We start from the raw sequence: 17177 nt of genomic DNA, 5'->3' as shown, positions 1-17177 counted from the left end.
AATCCCAGAATCGGTCTAAGCTGTGAGATATTACTGAACTTGAAAGCAGAAATTAACAGGAAAAATTGAAGCCTTAGATAATCAATCTGCATGGAGAGTTACTTTCTTTGCTGCCATGGCCTCTGCAACACCAACCTCTTTATTATTGCTTCTGATTTATGCTTCGTGGCATGACTTGATAGAAGTATAAAACTTTTGTGTGGACCTTGCTTCTGATTGTACGTAGATGATAAAGACCACTTGGTCAAGTTGACAGCCACAGTTTGGATGACCCACAATAATAGAAATCTCACCCACCTTCAATTATTGATAGGGTAATACTAATAGATGATGGTTTGGTACCCAGATTAAGAATCTTGATAATAAACTAGTTTCAACTTGGGCATTTGACTTTTGAACCTGCATCCAAACTCCTACTGGCGTGCGTTTTTGGTTCGATTTACATAGGAACTGAAATTGAATTGAAATACAGTATATTTTTTATTCAATTTTTTATTACTTCGATTTTGATTTGGTATGATTTCCGATTCTTTAATTTTCGTTCAGGATGATTTTAGTTTTATTTTTAATTTGTAGAATAAATTTATATAATTTTTTCATGAAAAAATTATATTTAAATATTATTTAAATTTTAAAATTATATTCAACATCTAACACTAACATATATTATTATGTTATGAGTATATATAAATAATATATAATTATATTCGCAATATATAATATACCTAAAATTGATAGAAAAACAATAGTACAAAATTAATTCACAATTTGATTATAACACGGTATGAATTACGGTATAAATTTAATATGATTTCAATTTAATTTTCAGTAAAAAGATTAAAATCATAAAATAAATTTGATTTGATATAACTTTTTAATATTTCGATACAATTTTTGGACTCATTTCAAAATCTCTGACATCCTTGCACTACCAAAGAAGAAGTCAAATAGTTAGAAATCCTTCAACCATCTTTGAAGCATCCTTGAAATCAAGTGGAGTGAGATGAAGATTAAAAAACACGTATCCCATATTATTATATTGTAGTTTTTAATGTTAATAAATTACTAAATATGATTCACCGATTCAATTTAGTTTGGTGATGCATTTTGATTTTATATTTTATTTAATTTTTAATTTCAAATTAAAAAAAAAAAAAACAAATTACTGAACATATGCATCTCAATCCTCAACTTGGCATGGAACCATCAAATTTAAATAATTGGATAATAATATATATCTATTAAAGTAGCTATGAGCCCCACCATGCAATCTTTAATTTAGCTATGTTAAACATGCTTGGTTAGTTGGAGTTTCTGCAATTTTTCGTTTTGTTTTCGTTGAAGCTCCCTCATTAACTTTCCATGGTTACTATTTCCACACTCCAACTTTGATTTTTCAAACTTCCAACTACTATATAAGAGCAAGCCTCATCGTCAATGGCATCCATTTACCAAATTTTCCTCCTCCTTTTCAATTCAACATCACAGAAACAGCACATCTCTAGGTGAGTGATCTTCTTTCATTTTTCATTTTCATCTTCACATGGATTTTTCTTGATGGGTTATAAAAATTTTCTTTTTTTCTTTTTAATTTCTTATTCAAAATTAAAATTTGATTATTAGCAGACTAAAACTCGTAAGCTTATTGGCAGGTTGACCTTCTGATATTGAACACAAAAGTCTTCTGGTGAATGGGTCTTTGTCTTTCACTGCTCTTATCCTCTTGGACTGAAATCCTCTGGCTGAAGTTGTTTGGTTCCATTGACGCTGTTGATAATGTCACTGAGAAGTCTTTAATCTTGGACAGAGAAGGAGATTCAGACACAATGATGTTAGAGAGGTCGTTAAGCTTCAAGAACTGGGATTCCAATCAAGATGTTAAATCGTCAGATTCATCTAAAAGTTTGGACGAGGCTCAAGAAACAATCCGCATAACGAAACCCACAATCACAATCCCAGAACCAATTCTGTTCTTTTCTCCAAGACCCATTAGTGAGCTTGATGCTGCTGCAACTACGCTTCAAAAAGTTTACAAGAGTTATCGAACTAGAAGAAATCTTGCAGATTGTGCAGTTGTAGTTGAAGAGCTCTGGTTTGCCTCTAAATTTTCTTGCTTCTTTTCTTTCCTTTATTATCTTCTGGATTATTTATTCTATATTTATTAATTTGAAAATTATGATTGCTGTAGGTGGAAGGCCTTAGATTTTGCAGCACTGAAAAGGAGCTCAGTATCATTCTTCAACATTGAGAAACATGAAACTGCTGTGTCGAAGTGGGCAAGGGCTACCACAAGGGCAGCCAAGGTGATTGAGAAAATTCAATTGTTTGATACTAAACAGATTCCATTTGAAACATCAGGTTGTCATTCAGTTCTCTTTTTTGGCTTCTGTGTATAGGTTGGGAAAGGTTTGAGCAAAGATGAGAAGGCTCAAAAGTTAGCCCTGCAACACTGGCTTGAAGCTGTAAGTCCATACATCTTCTGCTAGAAAACTGGGATAATTGAAAATTCCGGTTATGAGTTAGATAGACATGAAAACTAATAATCAACTTTTTCTAATCTTCTTACAGATCGATCCACGACATCGTTATGGACACAATTTACATTTGTATTATGATGTCTGGAGTGACAGCAAGAGCACTCAACCTTTCTTCTACTGGTAAGTATCCCTGTGATAAGTAAAATCAAAATCTCCTATTACAACCAACGAGTGAGTGTTGGGAGAGGGCAGCAAATACTCTTTGGTTGCACTTTACCCAGTGGAAAATACCAAAAAAATCTCTCCTTGATACAATGAAAATTTGCATTTACTGACTTGGATTCCTTATTCCCTTGAATCATCTAAAGGCTGGACATTGGTGATGGGAAGGAAGTAAACTTGGAGAAGTGCCCAAGAACAGTTCTACATCGCCAGTGCATCAAATATCTTGGACCAGTATGCATTGTAGCTCTGTCATCTGCATACTTTACTGTAAAAAGTTTCTGATCCCCTGCATCCCAACTCATATTTCTATGTTTTGGCTGTGGCAGAAAGAGAGAGAAACATATGAAGTAATTGTGGAGGATGGGAAGCTTGTATACGGACAAACTGGAATGCTTATTACTACTACTGAAGGTTCTAAGTGGATCTTTGTGCTGAGCACATCAAGAGCACTGTATGTGGGACAGAAGAAGAAGGGTGCCTTTCAGCACTCAAGTTTTTTATCTGGGGGAGCTACAATTGCAGCTGGAAGATTGGTAGCCACTGAAGGGGTTCTTGAGGTATGCATTGCAAGAATCATAACTTAAGTTGAAACAATTCTACTTGAAAAAGAGTGATTGTACTTCTCAATACAGATATAGCACGAAACTTTCAACTCCATTAGAAAATATATCAAAAATAAAGCCGCAGTTCTGTATTGATCATAGCTTCTAAACTCTTATGTTCTCATGTTCTTCAGGCAATATGGCCATATAGTGGTCACTATCTCCCCACCGAGGACAATTTTAAAGAATTCATCAGTTTCCTTGAGGAGCACAACGTGGATTTAGCAAATGTCAAGGTAAAACCTCCATTACACAAACATATGAGCTCCTAATAGATACTCACTTCAAGTCTTCAACATGCATAGCTCATATTTACAGCTTTTTTTACAGAGATGTGCAGTAGATGATGATGATGCTTCATCTAAGATAGCTGGTGATGAGTCCAAGTCAAAGACACAGGAGACAGAGCCCGTACCGGAGACAAAAGCTGTTGAGGTCAATAGGCTTACAACCAATGATGATCAAGAAGACAGCAGTGAAGCCCCAGCAGCCAAGTTGGAAGCACCAGTAATATTTGACGTGACGAAGAGGTTATCATGCAAGTGGGCTAGTGGGGTTGGTCCAAGAATTGGGTGCGTGAGGGACTACCCTCCAGAGCTGCAATTCATGGCACTCGAGCAAGTCAACTTATCGCCGAGGGTCAGCCCTGGCCACTATGGGGCAGGAGTTCCAATCCCTTCTCCGCGGCCCAGCCCAAGGATTCGAGTCTCGCCTAGACTTGCATATATGGGTCTCCCTAGCCCAAGGGTAGCAGTTAGCTCTGCAAGTTAGATAAGGAAAGGAGCTTAGGACAGAGAGTGACAAAGTTTGGTTTAATTGCAGGGAAGTGTAAGAAATTAACCAATTACCTTTGTTTTTTCATTAATAGTTAACTTTTTTTAAAATTTTTTTATAATGCATATTGTATTTAAAGTCTTAGGATAAACTACGAAGAGTGAGATATGTTTATATTTTAGCATCGCACTAAATGAACTTTACTATTTTTGTACATAAAAATTTAATAAATAATAGAGTAATTTATAAAAATATCCCTAACGTTTAACAAAATTTATATAATAATTTTTTATTAAATTTTCAATAATAAATTAATTTTTAAATTTAAGTTTTGTATAAAAAAATAAAAAATATATTTATCGTTAGTTCACCATTGATTAGTAGTTAAATATCTCTAAATGAACAAAATACTCCTTTAAAATATTTTTTAAATGGTTATTTTTTTAATAAAAAATTATTTTATTCATTATTTTAATAATGAAAAAATCGAGAGATATTATTTTAAAGGAGTATTTTTATATTCTATAGGTATAAAAATTAAAAATTAATTTTTATATTTAACTAAAAATTAAAATTTAATTTTTACATAGTTGGAGTCTGTCTAAATTAATTTATATAATTATAAAAAAAATTATATTTAATTAAAAATTAATTTTTATACTTAATTAAAAATTAAAAATTAATTTTTACATTTATATATCACAGTTGGAGTCTGTCTAAATTGATTTATATAAATATAAAAAATTTTATACTTAATTAAAATTTAATTTTTATATTTGTATATCATAATTTAAATTTATCTAAATTGATTTTTATAAATATAAAAATTTAATATATTATAAAATATTAATTTTTATATTTTAAAAATTAAAATTATTTACTATGACAACGAATAAAAATAATAATAAATAAAATTCATAAGTCACCGATCTTTAAAATTAAACTAGTATTTTTTAAATTTTTTATTAAAAAATTAATAACCACTTAAAAGAATATTTTGATTATTTAAAAACATTTAATTTCTAGTCAATAAACGGTAAATGCATTTTTTTTTAATGAAAGAACCATTTTGTGAAATGAAAATTAAATTTAATAATTAATTTGTTATAAAAAATTTAATGAGAAATTATACTGTAAATTTTATCAAATTTCAAAAACGTCCTTACAAATTATCCTAAATAATATTGTCTCTGCACTGGAGAAATTTGGAAGGATATTAACTAATGTGAATGACATAGAGGTGGGTAACTTTTATAAATTTTCTTTTTGTTGGGATTTAAGATTGAAAATTTATTGAGATTTAAGACTGGAAAATAATGTTTCTGAACATTTTATTATTCAAGGATGGTTGAAAACTGCAATTTTTTACTTTTAATTTTACGAAAAAAGTCTGACGATACTTTTATATTTGAAAATATCTCATAATATATTTAAACTATTTAAAAATATAATTAAAATAATTTCACAATCTTAATACAAAATAGGATAAATTGCAGAGCCGCATTGGAGCCCAAGAAGAACGCCTCAAACACAGATCCACCACACCAAAACGTCCAAAAAAACTCAGAATCCAGAACATCAAGCTAAGCAACAAAAGGAGCAGAACCAAGAGGTGACAGAGAAAGAGCCCATGGCCAGTGACCGAAGGGAGATAAACCACTGGACGCATCAACGACTACGAATCTACAGCCAACAACATGCAAAGCCCTCCCAACACACAAAAGCCCATTCTCACAGCCTCAGCACCAACATCATCATCGGATCGAAGCAACAAACCTCCAGCTTGCAAAAACGACAACCTAAAAATGAAGCCAAACCAAAAGCGTATACAAACCCGCAAACATCGACAGTTAAAAGTGGCGAGGGAGACCACTGCTAAACCCCGACCAAAACTATACATTCCGACTAGAAACACCGCCCTCCCATGCCCAGGAAAATTACTCAAACACCAAAGATGAAAAAATAAAAGAAATTAGAGGATCAAGAAAACACCCAAAGCGCAGCACCGATACCGTTCACACTCCCCTTCTGCTCGCTTCTTCGCCTTACCCGTATTCTTCCCTTTCTGTCTCTTTCCCTTTCACCCTCTTTATACTGAAAACAACTATTCGTGTTAAACAGTTAACTTCTATGTTTGCCGCTCATCCAAGTAGCGGTAAAATGGCCCAAGCCAATTAGGTAATGTTAAAGAGACTGCCTCAAATGTGTATATCGAAAAAATAAAAAAGCTGTATCACATAGAATTGTGTACATGATATAATAAATTAATAAAAAATAAATAATTATACAAAAATAATTTTTTTTAAAAAAAAAAAACTTGTTAATTATCATACTTTTAGAATTGACCCTTCAAATGTACCATATGGGTACTTTTGAATAACAATTACATAGAAAAAGAATAGTCAGTTTGTAATTAATCACTTCATTCGACCGACAACTAGTAAATCAATTTATGTTCTAACAGCTTATATACAGCAATGGAATGCACAGAAACTATATAGAAAATAATTTTTGTATTATTTACTGAACGTATTACAGAAATTTATATAATACAAGTCTACAACTAACTAAATACAAGATAAGTATACAGCTATATCTCAAATATTAAAAATAAGTATGCAGCTATAACTCAAATACTAAAAATAGATAAAACTGTTATAGTTAGTCTTTATCCTTAATATCTACAACTAACTAAATACAAGATAAGTATACAGCTATAACTCAAATACTTAAAAATAGATAAAATTGTTATAGTTAGTCTTTATCCTTAATACGCCCCTGCAAGATTGAGGCGCCATTGGAGACTCCAATCTTGGTTCTAAAGTAACAAAACTAAGTTCTTCCCAAAGCCTTTGTAAGCACATCAGCAATTTGATCTTTTGAACTTATGTGAAGAACCCTTAACTGTCCAGCATTAATTTTCTCGCGAACAAAATGGTAATCCAGTGCAAGATGCTTCATCCTAGTATGATAGATTGGATTGGCGCAGAAGTAAGTCGCACCAAGATTATCACAATGAATGACTGGTGGTTGTGATATTGGTGCTCCCAAATCTTGTAATAAACTTTGAACCCAAAATACCTCTGCTGCAGCATTGGCTAAGGTTTTGTACTCAGCCTCTGTAGAAGATCGTGAGACAGTCTTTTGCCGACTAGATTTCCAAGAGATAATATTAGAACCAAGATATAGAACATAAGCAGTTGTAGACTGCCCATTATCAAGGACACCACCCCAATCAGAATCAGAGAAGGCAGACAGAGTATGAGTGGAATTTCGATTGAGAAATAAGCCATAATATATGATTCCTTTGAGATATCGCAAAACACGTTTCAGTGCTTGAAGATGAGTTTGCGTCGGTGCATGCATAAACTGTGACAGCCGATTCACTGCAAAAGAAACATCAGGACGCGTAATTGCCAAATATTGAAGAGATCCAACAATTTGGCGATATACAGTGGAATCAGTCGAACTAGAACCATCATTTAAGATCAGCTTGTCTCCTGTAGACATAGGAGTATTCACCTCTTTAGTTCCAGCCATATCAAATCGGTCTAACAAATTAGCAATATGTCGATGTTGCGAAAGAAATAATCCTGCAGCTGTAGAAATTACTTCAACCCCCAAAAAATGATTTAATATTCCCAAATCTTTGATAGAGAACTGAGCAGATAGCTTCTGTACACATGTATTCAGAAAATGATTGTTATTACCTGTAAGTACAATATCATCAACATATACTAGAAAATATGCAGTAATCCCATTGGAGGAAAAAATAAACAAGGACGCATCATCATTTGATTTGCGAAAACCAAGTTTGAGCAAAAAAGAAGTAAGTTCAAGATACCAAGCTCGTGGAGCCTGTTTCAAACCATAAAGAGACTTCTTCAGTTTGCAAACATAATCAAAAAACTCAGGTTGCACATATCCTGGAGGTTGCTGCATGTAGACATCTTCATAAAGTGTGCCATGTAAAAAGGCATTATTTACATCTAATTGCCTTAACTGCCATCCTTTAGAAATTGCAAGAGTAAGAACTACCCGAATTGTGACCGGTTTTGTAACCGGACTAAATGTATCAAAATAATCACGCCCAGGTTCCTGAAGAAATCCTTTGGCAACCAAACGTGCCTTGTACTTATCAATAGTACCATTGATCAAGCATAATTTAGCCACACTTTTATCATAATTATTGTTGCTTATTTACACATTTTTTAGTTTAATTTATGGTTTTTATCTTGTTTTTACAGAAAAGGAAGAAATTAGAAAATGGGAGAAAAAGTGCAGAAAAAGTACAGAAGGATGATTTGCCCAGTGATTTGCCCAAGATCACCAGCTAAACTGCTCCAATCACTGCCCAGATCAAGCTAAAGCAGAAACCCGGAGGCAACAGACAGCAGTGATTTGCCCAAGAAACTCGAAGATCACTGGCCAAATCACTCGCAGAGACATAGAGGACTGACTCACAGAGAAGCGATCTGGTCAGTGATTTGCCCAATCACTTGAAGAAACTGGTCAAATCACCGGGCAAATCACTTCGACAGCAGAAAATACAGCAGAGCGGGAAATTGTTCAGGAAACCGAATTTCAAGTTTTCAGAAGTCCAAATCCAACTCAATCACTACCAAAACAATTCCAAGAGCCACGAAAGAGTTTCTCACCTAAGGAATTCCAGTTGCAATTAAATTCAACATCAAAAGAGGAGTCACAAGCCAAATTAAAAAGGGAATTCAAAACCCTAGAAGGATGGAACTCTTCAACTATAAAAAGGCAACCTCCAAACCAGCAAAGGCATCTTCTGCTGAGGAATTGAACTCGCCAGAAACTCTCCAGCATCTTCCTTTTTCTTTTCCTTTCATCTTTTTGTGTATTTAGTCCACCATGAGTGGCTAAACTCTTTTCTTTTCTAGTTAAAGTTGGTGAATTTCAGATTTTGTGATGAATTGGGAGATTTAAATCTCCATTGTTAAACTTCTATTTATTTTCAATATTTATGCAATTTGAGCTTTCCATAAATATTACTTTGCTTTTAGAATCAATAAGGGCCCATTGCTTTTAAATTGCTTAAGTAATATTGTTTGAATGATTTAGGTCCGTAATTGCTTAGGTTGTTCAAATACACATTTAATCAAATTGCATAATCTAAACTTGACCACGCGGTTGGCAAGGATAGAATTGGGTTTCTCTAAGCCTTAATGCAGTCAACAGTTGTTCGATGCTACAATGCCCCAAGGACGTTCCTTGACAACTTGTTGATTAGTGTTTGATTAGCGAACGTTTCCTAATCAAACTAGAACTAAGGAGGAATTTGGATTGTGAGAAGCGTCTTCCACATCCAAAACTAATTTATTGGAATAAATAGGAGAGTTAAAGAATCAATGATCAATTCTAAACAATCTGAAATAAGATCCATACTTCAACTAGAAGCTTTTCTCTTATTGATTTACTCATCTTTAAATTATTGCTTTCTTTTGTTATTTAGTGTTAATCCATCAACTCAAAACCCCCCTCTTTTAATTATTTGTTATTTACTTATCTTGGTTATTATTAGGAAGATCTTTAGTGTCAATTCCCTGTGGTTCGACCCTATTGCCACTATCTACAAGTTTATTGTTGATTGTTTAATAGGTTTATTTTTGACGGCTTCGACAACCGCTTATCAAAAATTGGCGCCGTTGCCGGGGAATTGATTTAAACTAACGTATTTTCCCTTTATGACCAGGTCTGGCCGTAAAGACACTCTTCTTTACGACCCCGAGATTGAAAAAACTGCCAAGAGCTTAAGGAAGCAAGCAAATTTGAGGAACCAAGCCTCAAGACCATCTTCATCAACAACACCATCTCACAGACCACCTACTGCCCCTGCTGAAGAAATTTCTGCACCAGCAGAAACTTCCACCACCGCACCTGCTACAGCAGAATTTTTACCAGAAACTGAATTTCTGGTCATGGCAGAAAATCCAGCAATGGCAGCACCACCTGCTGCACAAGTAGAAGCTGAAAATCAAGCAAGAAACGTGCCCATCCAAGCACCACAACAAAGGGAAAGAACTCTCGGAGAGTTAGCTGAACCAACAGGAGATCAAGCACCCTTATGCATTGAATATCCCCTATTGACAGCACCATTCGAGCTAAGGACAGGTCTGATTCATCTCCTTCCTAAATTCAGAGGCCTAGAAAATGAAGATCCTCACAAACATTTAAAGGCATTCCACGTTGTGTGCTCAACCATGAGACCCCAAGGCATTCCAGAAGACGATATCAAGCTTAAAGCCTTCCCTTTTTCCCTTGAAGACTATGCCAAAGAATGGCTATTCTACTTGCCACCCGGATCCATCACATCATGGGCTGATATGGTAAGAGCATTCTTGAGAAAATTCTTTTCCACCTCAAAAGCCATAGGCATCCGTAGAGAAATAAGTGGCATAAAGCAAAAGCACTCTGAAGGCTTGTATGAGTACTGGGAGAGGTTCAAAAAGTTGTGCACAAGCTGCCCTCGGCATGATATTTCTGACCAATCTCTCATTGAGTACTTTTATGGAGGTTTGCTACCCTCAGAGAGAAAATTTATTGACGCAGCCTGTGGAGGAACAATTGAAAAAAAATCACCTCGAGAGATGAGGGACTTAATTTCCTCCATGGCTGCAGCTTCTCAACAATTTGGAGACCAAGAGCTGCCAACAAGGAATGTAAATGAGGTGAGTAATTCCATTTTATCATCCCAACTTTCTGAACTCACCAATGCTGTCCGAAGCCTTATTGTGAGTCAAACCCAACAAGTCCAGCAGATTCAGCAGCCCAAGACATGTGGAATATGTGCCAACAACCACCCAACTGATCTATGTCCTTCCCTTCAAGAGGAGGACCAGCAAGTCAATGCTGTTGGAGGTTTCAATGGGCAACGAAGGTATGATCCCTATTCTAATACTTATAATCCAGGTTGGAGGGACCATCCAAATTTCAGTTATGCAAGGGGAAATCAATATCCAAGCTACCAGCAAAGGAATCAAGCTCAAGCTCCACCTCAGAATCCCAATGCATCTCTTGAAGAGATTGTGAAAAATTTGGCAAATACTGTGCAGAATCTTGAGAAACAAATGGGGCAAATGGCTTCATCCTTGAACAAAATTGAATCTCAAGGAAAGCTACCTTCCCAAACTGAGATAAATCCAAGGCAAAATGCTAGTGCCATCACATTGAGGAGTGGAAAGGAGTTGCAAGACAATAGGGCTGAAAAATTGCAAAAACAGACCATGGAAGAAATTCTGCCAGAAAGTGATCAGGGCAGTGATTTGCCCAGTTCACTGATAGGAACTGACCCGATCGTTGGGCAAACTAAGCTGTCCAGCAGTGATTTGACCAATTCTCCAGAGAAGGCAGGAAGTGATTTGCCCAAATCAACAGACCAGGCAGAATCAAGTGAAAGGCAGAAACAGCAACCTATGGAGAAATTCAAGGTACCACCTCCCTTCCCAAAAAGATTTGCAAGATCCCAAAAGGAGAAAGAGGAAAAAGAGATATTGGAGACACTTCGCAAAGTGGAAATTAACATTCCCCTACTTGATGCCGTAAAGCAAATTCCAAGGTATGCCAAATTTCTCAAAGAGCTATGCAACAACCGAAGAAAACTTGCTGAACGTGAAAAGGTAAGTGTGGGGGAGTGTGTTTCAGCTGTCATCCAAAGGAAACTACCAGTCAAATGCAAGGATAGAGGAATGTTTGCGGTTTCATGTAAAATAGGCAATGTGGGAATAAAGAAGGCCATGTGTGACCTTGGAGCTTCAATAAATGTCATGCCTCTGTCTATTTTTAACTTGTTGAATGCAGGTACACTCAAGGGCACTAGTATTGTGATCCAATTAGCTGACCGATCCATTGTCTACCCCAAAGGAGTGCTAGAAGATGTGTTGGTGCAAGTGGACCAATTAGTCTTTCCAGCAGATTTTTATGTTATTGACATGGAGGAAGACAAGAGCAACACCACCTCTGATATCTTACTTGGGAGACCATTCTTGAGCACAGCAAGAACAAAAATTGATGTGCATGATGGCACATTGACTATGGAGTTTGAAGGGGAAGTTATCAAATTTAATGTTTATGATGTCATGAAATTCCCAAATGATGTTTCTCCTGTTTATGGCCTTGATGTTATTGATAATTTAAGTCAAGAAGTTTTTGATTTTAATCAAGAAAACTTACTTTATGAAGGTCTTTGCAGGAGAGAAGAAGTGGACAGCAACATCACTGAAACAAAGAAAACAGCAGACTGTTGTAACTTGCTGGATGTGGGTGATTTGCCCAGTGATTTGCCCAGAACACCAGAAAATCTGCTCAAATCACAGCTCAAATCAGACAGCAGGCAGACAGAAAACCAGCAGACAGAAAATGCACCAGAACTGAAACCCTTGCCTAACCACCTCAAATATGCCTACTTGGGAGCTGAAAATACACTTCCAGTAATCATCTCCAACCAGCTCAACTAAGAAGAAGAGGAAAAGCTCCTGGATGTGTTGAGGAAACACAAGAAGGCAATTGGGTGGACATTGGAGGACATAAAGGGTATCTCACCCTCAACGTGCATGCATCGGATACTTATGGAGGATGAGTGCAAACCTGTTCGTGAGGCACAAAGAAGGCTGAATCCACCTATGATGGAGGTTGTAAAGAAGGAGATTGTGAAGCTCCTAGACATTGGGGTAATCTACCCCATTTCTGACAGTAAATGGGTGAGTCCCATCCATGTGGTACCAAAGAAGACCGGAATTACCATTGTCCCTAATTCTGAAGGTGTAATACCCGGCTAGACTCCGGTATCGGAATTCCTACCGTCCGGTGGAATCTCGGATGTCGGAAGCCTCTAGTAGGGTAGAATCATGTTTTCATAAAATGTTTTAAGGTATTTCATGGTTTTAAGTATAAAAATTTAATGAGTTTTTACATGAAAAGTCCTTGGAGGAAAACCCAGGTTCGGCCGCCGAAGCTCAAGTTCGGCCGCCGAAGCTCAAGTTCGGCCGCCGAACATGCATGTGTTTTGGAGGCCCGTTAGGCCCCCGAAAGCATAGGTAGGGAAGTTCAGGTTCGACCGCCGAAACCCAAGTTCGGCCGCCGAACATGGCATGCTTGCGGAAGCACTTTCGGCCCCCGAACGTGGCCTGGCCAGCCACCTATAAAAGGGACCCTTAGCCGAAATGGACGAGCTTTCTTCCATTTTCGGCCACAACTAGCTTCCAACCTCCCTCTTCCAAATCTAGTGTTTTTCCTCCAAATCCCCACCATCTTTCTTGAGTTTTAAACTTGCATTGAAGGTTTTGAACTTTTGAAACAAGTTTTGGAGCTTTGGGAACTCAGGAGCTCATTTTCTTGGATCTCCAAGTTTAGGTCGTCTCTTTCTCGATCTTCAAGAGGTAAGAGCCGATCTTAAGCTCAATGTATGTTTTAAATAAGTTTTATGAATTTTTATGGGGTAGAAATGCATGTTTAAGTTAGTTGAGCTATGTTAGGTTTTATGTGATTTTTGAACAATGTGGCATGTTTGAGTATGTTTGAAGTGTTGTAGTTGGGGTATTTGTTTGTTTGAGGCCCCTAGGAGCTTGTATGCATGTTTTGGTTGAGTTATATGCATGATTTGAAGTTTTGGGAGGCAAGAGGTTCATGTGAACCAAGTTTCTGCCATTCTGGGAGAAACCAGGTTCGGCAGCCGAAGGGACTTTCGGCCGCCGAACCCCCTTGTGGAGGCAGCATTCGGCTGCCAAAGCTTGCCCCCGAAAGAGGACTTTCGGATCTGTCTGGGACTTTCGGTCGCCGAAGGTGCCGCCGAAAGTGCCTGACTTTCGGCTCTGGAGGGACTTTCGGCCGCCGAACCTGCCGCCGAAAGTGCCCTGTTCAGCCATTTCTTGCATGTTTCTATATAGTTGTTTTGTGGTGTTTTAGGGGGTTTTTGGGGAGTATGTTAGAGTTATGTTTATGTATGTTTGGTCCCTCATTGGAGTCCACCTGTGTAGGTTCGGACCCGAGGAACCGAGGACCCCAGCAGTGAGCCAGCTGCTACAGAGTTTGTCAGAGCTAGCCAGAGGTGAGTGGAATAAACCTTAAGTTTTAAAATAAATGAAATATGAATTTTGAGCATGATCCATGCATCATGAATGCCATGAGATATAGTAGGTTGCTGCATTAGTATTCACGAATATGTTGCATTGCATTTATGATGTTGATGTGGATTGGTTATTGAATGATCCTTTAGTCCTCATATGATATGATGATGTTATGGCATGATATGTTATGGAAGTCCAGGTTGTACCCATTCTACGTCCCTGGCACGATGTAAGAGGAAGTCCAGGTTGTACCCATTCTACGTCCCTGGCACAGTTGGACTGTATGATATGTTATGTTAAGAGAAAGACCGGTTGTACCCATTCTACGTCCCGGCACAGTTGGACTATGTGGAGGACTATAGGTGACAATACCATCCGAAATGTGATTAGTTGTGATGTGTTGCATTACATAATGGCATGAAATTTTAATGTATGATTTCACTATTCTGCTCACTGGGCTTTGTAGCTCACCCCTCTCCCCTAACCCTAGGTGTGCAGGTACAGGGTAGACCAGAAGGTTAGCCAGAGTTTTTGAAGTATGTTGATGTAATAGTTAGATTGTGGACATGACAATTGTATTATGATGTAATGTAAGAGATTACAGTATGTTATGTAATGAGGTATATTGAGGTTATAGATGTGCTTGACCCTATGAGTATTGTTATCCCTTTTGATACATGATCTATAGAAATGTTTTATAATGTTCATGAAAGCCAACTCATCTCATGTTGTATCGCCCGTTGGGGCATTGATGAGATCCCACAGAGGGATCATGACTATGATCATGACTATGTACATGTATGTTCAGGTTGAGTTGGATGTTTGAAAGAAAAGTTTTAAATTTTTATGCATGTTGTTGATCATGTATGGGATTATACAGGTTTACAGGTTTATGTCAGGTTTGCTACGGGTCCCGGCGGCCTTAAGCCGATCTGGATCCTAGCGCCGGTAGCGGTCCAATTTTCGGGTCGTTACAGAATGGTATCAGAGCCCTAGGTTCATAGGATCGGACCTAGAGTGTCGGGCTCATAGATGTTCTAGAAGGTCAAGCACAATAGGAAGATCATGTCCACTAGGATAGGATGTGGAGTCCTGTCTTGTATGATGATGTGAAATGCCATGACTTTATGCATGTGCATTAATGATATGCTATGATATGAATGATGTATATGTGATGAGGGTTCATGTGTGCCCACATGAACCATGTGATGCTAATGTTTGTATGACGTGTACTGTTTTCAGAAAATAGGATGAGAGGAACTCGTCGATCTGCATGATTGACTAGAGTGCCACCTGAGGATAAGGGCACGAGCGTCTGTCCTCCTACATTGCCTAGGGCAATGTCTTGTAGAGCCAACAGAGAGAGAGTGTCAAGGGACCCTAGAAGGTCTTTTGATGCTAGCAGAAGGGGGACTGATAGAGGAAGAAGTTCCTCAGATGTGAGGGAGGTTATGGAAGAGGATCAAAGGAGGGATGGGAACCTGGATGTGAGCATGGAGGAAGAGGGGACAGGGGAGTCTCAGGGAGGCGTTCAGGCCTCGGGGTATGGTTTTTCACCCCATTATCCGCCCTTCCCACAGGGTTCAGGGTATCCGATGGGAGGTACATCGGATTACTCCAGCTTTAACCCCTACCCTACCTACATGCCCTATCCACCTTTCTATCCACCTTACACACAGTACCCAGCTTATCCACCCTCACCCTTCTATCCAAACCCGGCAAACCCCACCTCGGGGAATGCTGCACCTCCACCTCCACCACCTACAGAACCAGCAGCCCCAGTTACTCAACCACCTAGACCTAGCTCAGCCGATGGGAGCAAAGTAAAGATGACAGATTACCTCAAGCTAGATGCTCCCAATTACAAGTCAGGGGATGACCCCTTTGAGTATCTGAGAGTGGTGAAGACAATAACTGATGAGCTAGGGGCAAGTGACAGCAGGGCCATTCAGATGGCAGGGTTCACTTTAAAGTGCAAGAAGGCACGGGAATGGTTCAAGTGTTATGTGGACCCGAGACTAGACGGTATGACATGGGAGGAATTTGCGAATGAGTTCGCTGGATGGGCTTTTCCAGACAGTTCTAGAGAACTGAAGATGATTGAGTTTGAGCAACTGAGGCAGTCAGAGCACATGGGTGTAGAGGAGTTCACGGATAAATTCTTGGAGCTATTGCCTTTTTCAGGGCAAGCTCTAGATACAGATACGAAGAAAGCCAAGAGGTATGTTATGAAGCTGCATTCCAGGTACTCCTCGTTGATTCAGTCAACTGAGAGAGAAAGTTTCCACACTGTGGTGGATATGGCTCGAAGAATGGAAGCAAGTGCTATAGTTGAGGGGTCAGTGAAGCAGTCAGTGACCCAGTCTTCAGGGGTTAAGACCCCAGGCAGAGGAGGACCAGGTTTCTCTTCTCAGAGCTCAGGTAAGAAGAGGTGGGATAACACCACCAGGAAGCCGAAGAAGAATAAGTTTTGGAACAAGTTGAAATCCGGTCTGGGATTTGGCGGTGGCTCGAGCTCAGGCTCAGATGGTACAGAATGTCAGAGATGTGGAAGACCGCACAGGGGAGTGTGTCGAGCTGGGACTAACACGTGTTTCAGATGTGGACAGGAGGGACACATAGCTCGGGATTGTCCTAGAGCGCCTTTTATGGGCCAGCCCCAGCAGACAGCTTCTGGTAGTGTGGCACAGCCAGCAGTTCCAGCCACAACTCAGGGCAGTGGCAGAGGTAGAGGGAGAGAGGCAGCCTCTTCTTCTGGTTCCCGAGGTGAAGGTCCATCAGCTCCAGCCAGGATCTTCACCATGACACAGCAGGAGGCTAACACATCCAACACCGTGGTGTCAGGTAATCTCGTCATTGGGTGTTCTGATGTGTATGCATTAATGGACCCGGGTGCATCTCATTCATTTATTGCTCCAAGAGCCGTTGAGAGGTTGGGTCTGATAGTCTCTGGGTTAGAGTGTCCCCTATGGGTCAGTGGACCCAAGTGTGACCCGTCAGTGGCAGTGTCA

At 38.5% G+C, this 17177-nt stretch overlaps 2 protein-coding genes across 5 annotated transcripts in view; one reads left to right on the top strand and one right to left on the bottom strand.

Annotated features, from left to right (window-relative positions):
- The first annotated feature begins 1315 nt into the window (after positions 1-1315).
- On the top strand, positions 1316-4274 carry LOC110611328 (IQ domain-containing protein IQM1). 2 transcript variants are annotated; one of them, XR_006350233.1, is made up of 10 exons: positions 1316-1505; positions 1653-2092; positions 2189-2303; positions 2397-2462; positions 2569-2657; positions 2846-2933; positions 3029-3259; positions 3439-3540; positions 3635-4172; positions 4257-4274. XR_006350233.1 is itself a non-coding variant. In XM_021751581.2 (9 exons), the coding sequence occupies exons 2-9, from the start codon at positions 1692-1694 to the stop codon at positions 4073-4075; spliced, it is 1533 nt and encodes a 510-aa protein (XP_021607273.1). In that variant the 5' UTR covers positions 1316-1505; positions 1653-1691; the 3' UTR covers positions 4076-4259. The 2 variants fall into 2 exon arrangements, 1 of the variants encoding a protein (XP_021607273.1); XM_021751581.2 differs by having other exon boundaries at positions 3635-4259.
- A 2112-nt stretch (positions 4275-6386) lies between these two features.
- LOC110611125 (heat shock factor protein HSF30) overlaps positions 6387-17177 on the bottom strand; it is a 29231-nt gene continuing 18440 nt past the window's right edge. For all 3 annotated transcript variants that reach the window (XM_043955433.1, XM_043955432.1, XM_043955434.1), the window contains exon 4: positions 6387-6571. The gene's annotated coding sequence lies outside the window, so the exon portion shown is untranslated. The remainder of the gene's footprint in view (positions 6572-17177) is intronic.

This window comes from Manihot esculenta, chromosome 3, assembly GCF_001659605.2.
Source record: "Manihot esculenta cultivar AM560-2 chromosome 3, M.esculenta_v8, whole genome shotgun sequence".
NCBI lineage: Eukaryota > Viridiplantae > Streptophyta > Magnoliopsida > Malpighiales > Euphorbiaceae > Manihot > Manihot esculenta.
The sequence above is the reverse complement of the archived record's forward strand: the minus strand, read 5'-3'. Positions and strand labels throughout refer to the sequence as shown.

Bases quoted from the DNA above. Each gene is read 5' to 3' on its own strand.
- LOC110611328 (XM_021751581.2), top strand. From the start codon at position 1,692: ATGGGTCTTTGTCTTTCACTGCTCTTATCCTCTTGGACTGAAATCCTC. The intron at 2,463-2,568 runs GTAAGTCCATAC...ATCTTCTTACAG, and splicing joins TGCAACACTGGCTTGAAGCT to ATCGATCCACGACATCGTTA. The intron at 2,934-3,028 runs GTATGCATTGTA...TGGCTGTGGCAG, and splicing joins GCATCAAATATCTTGGACCA to AAAGAGAGAGAAACATATGA.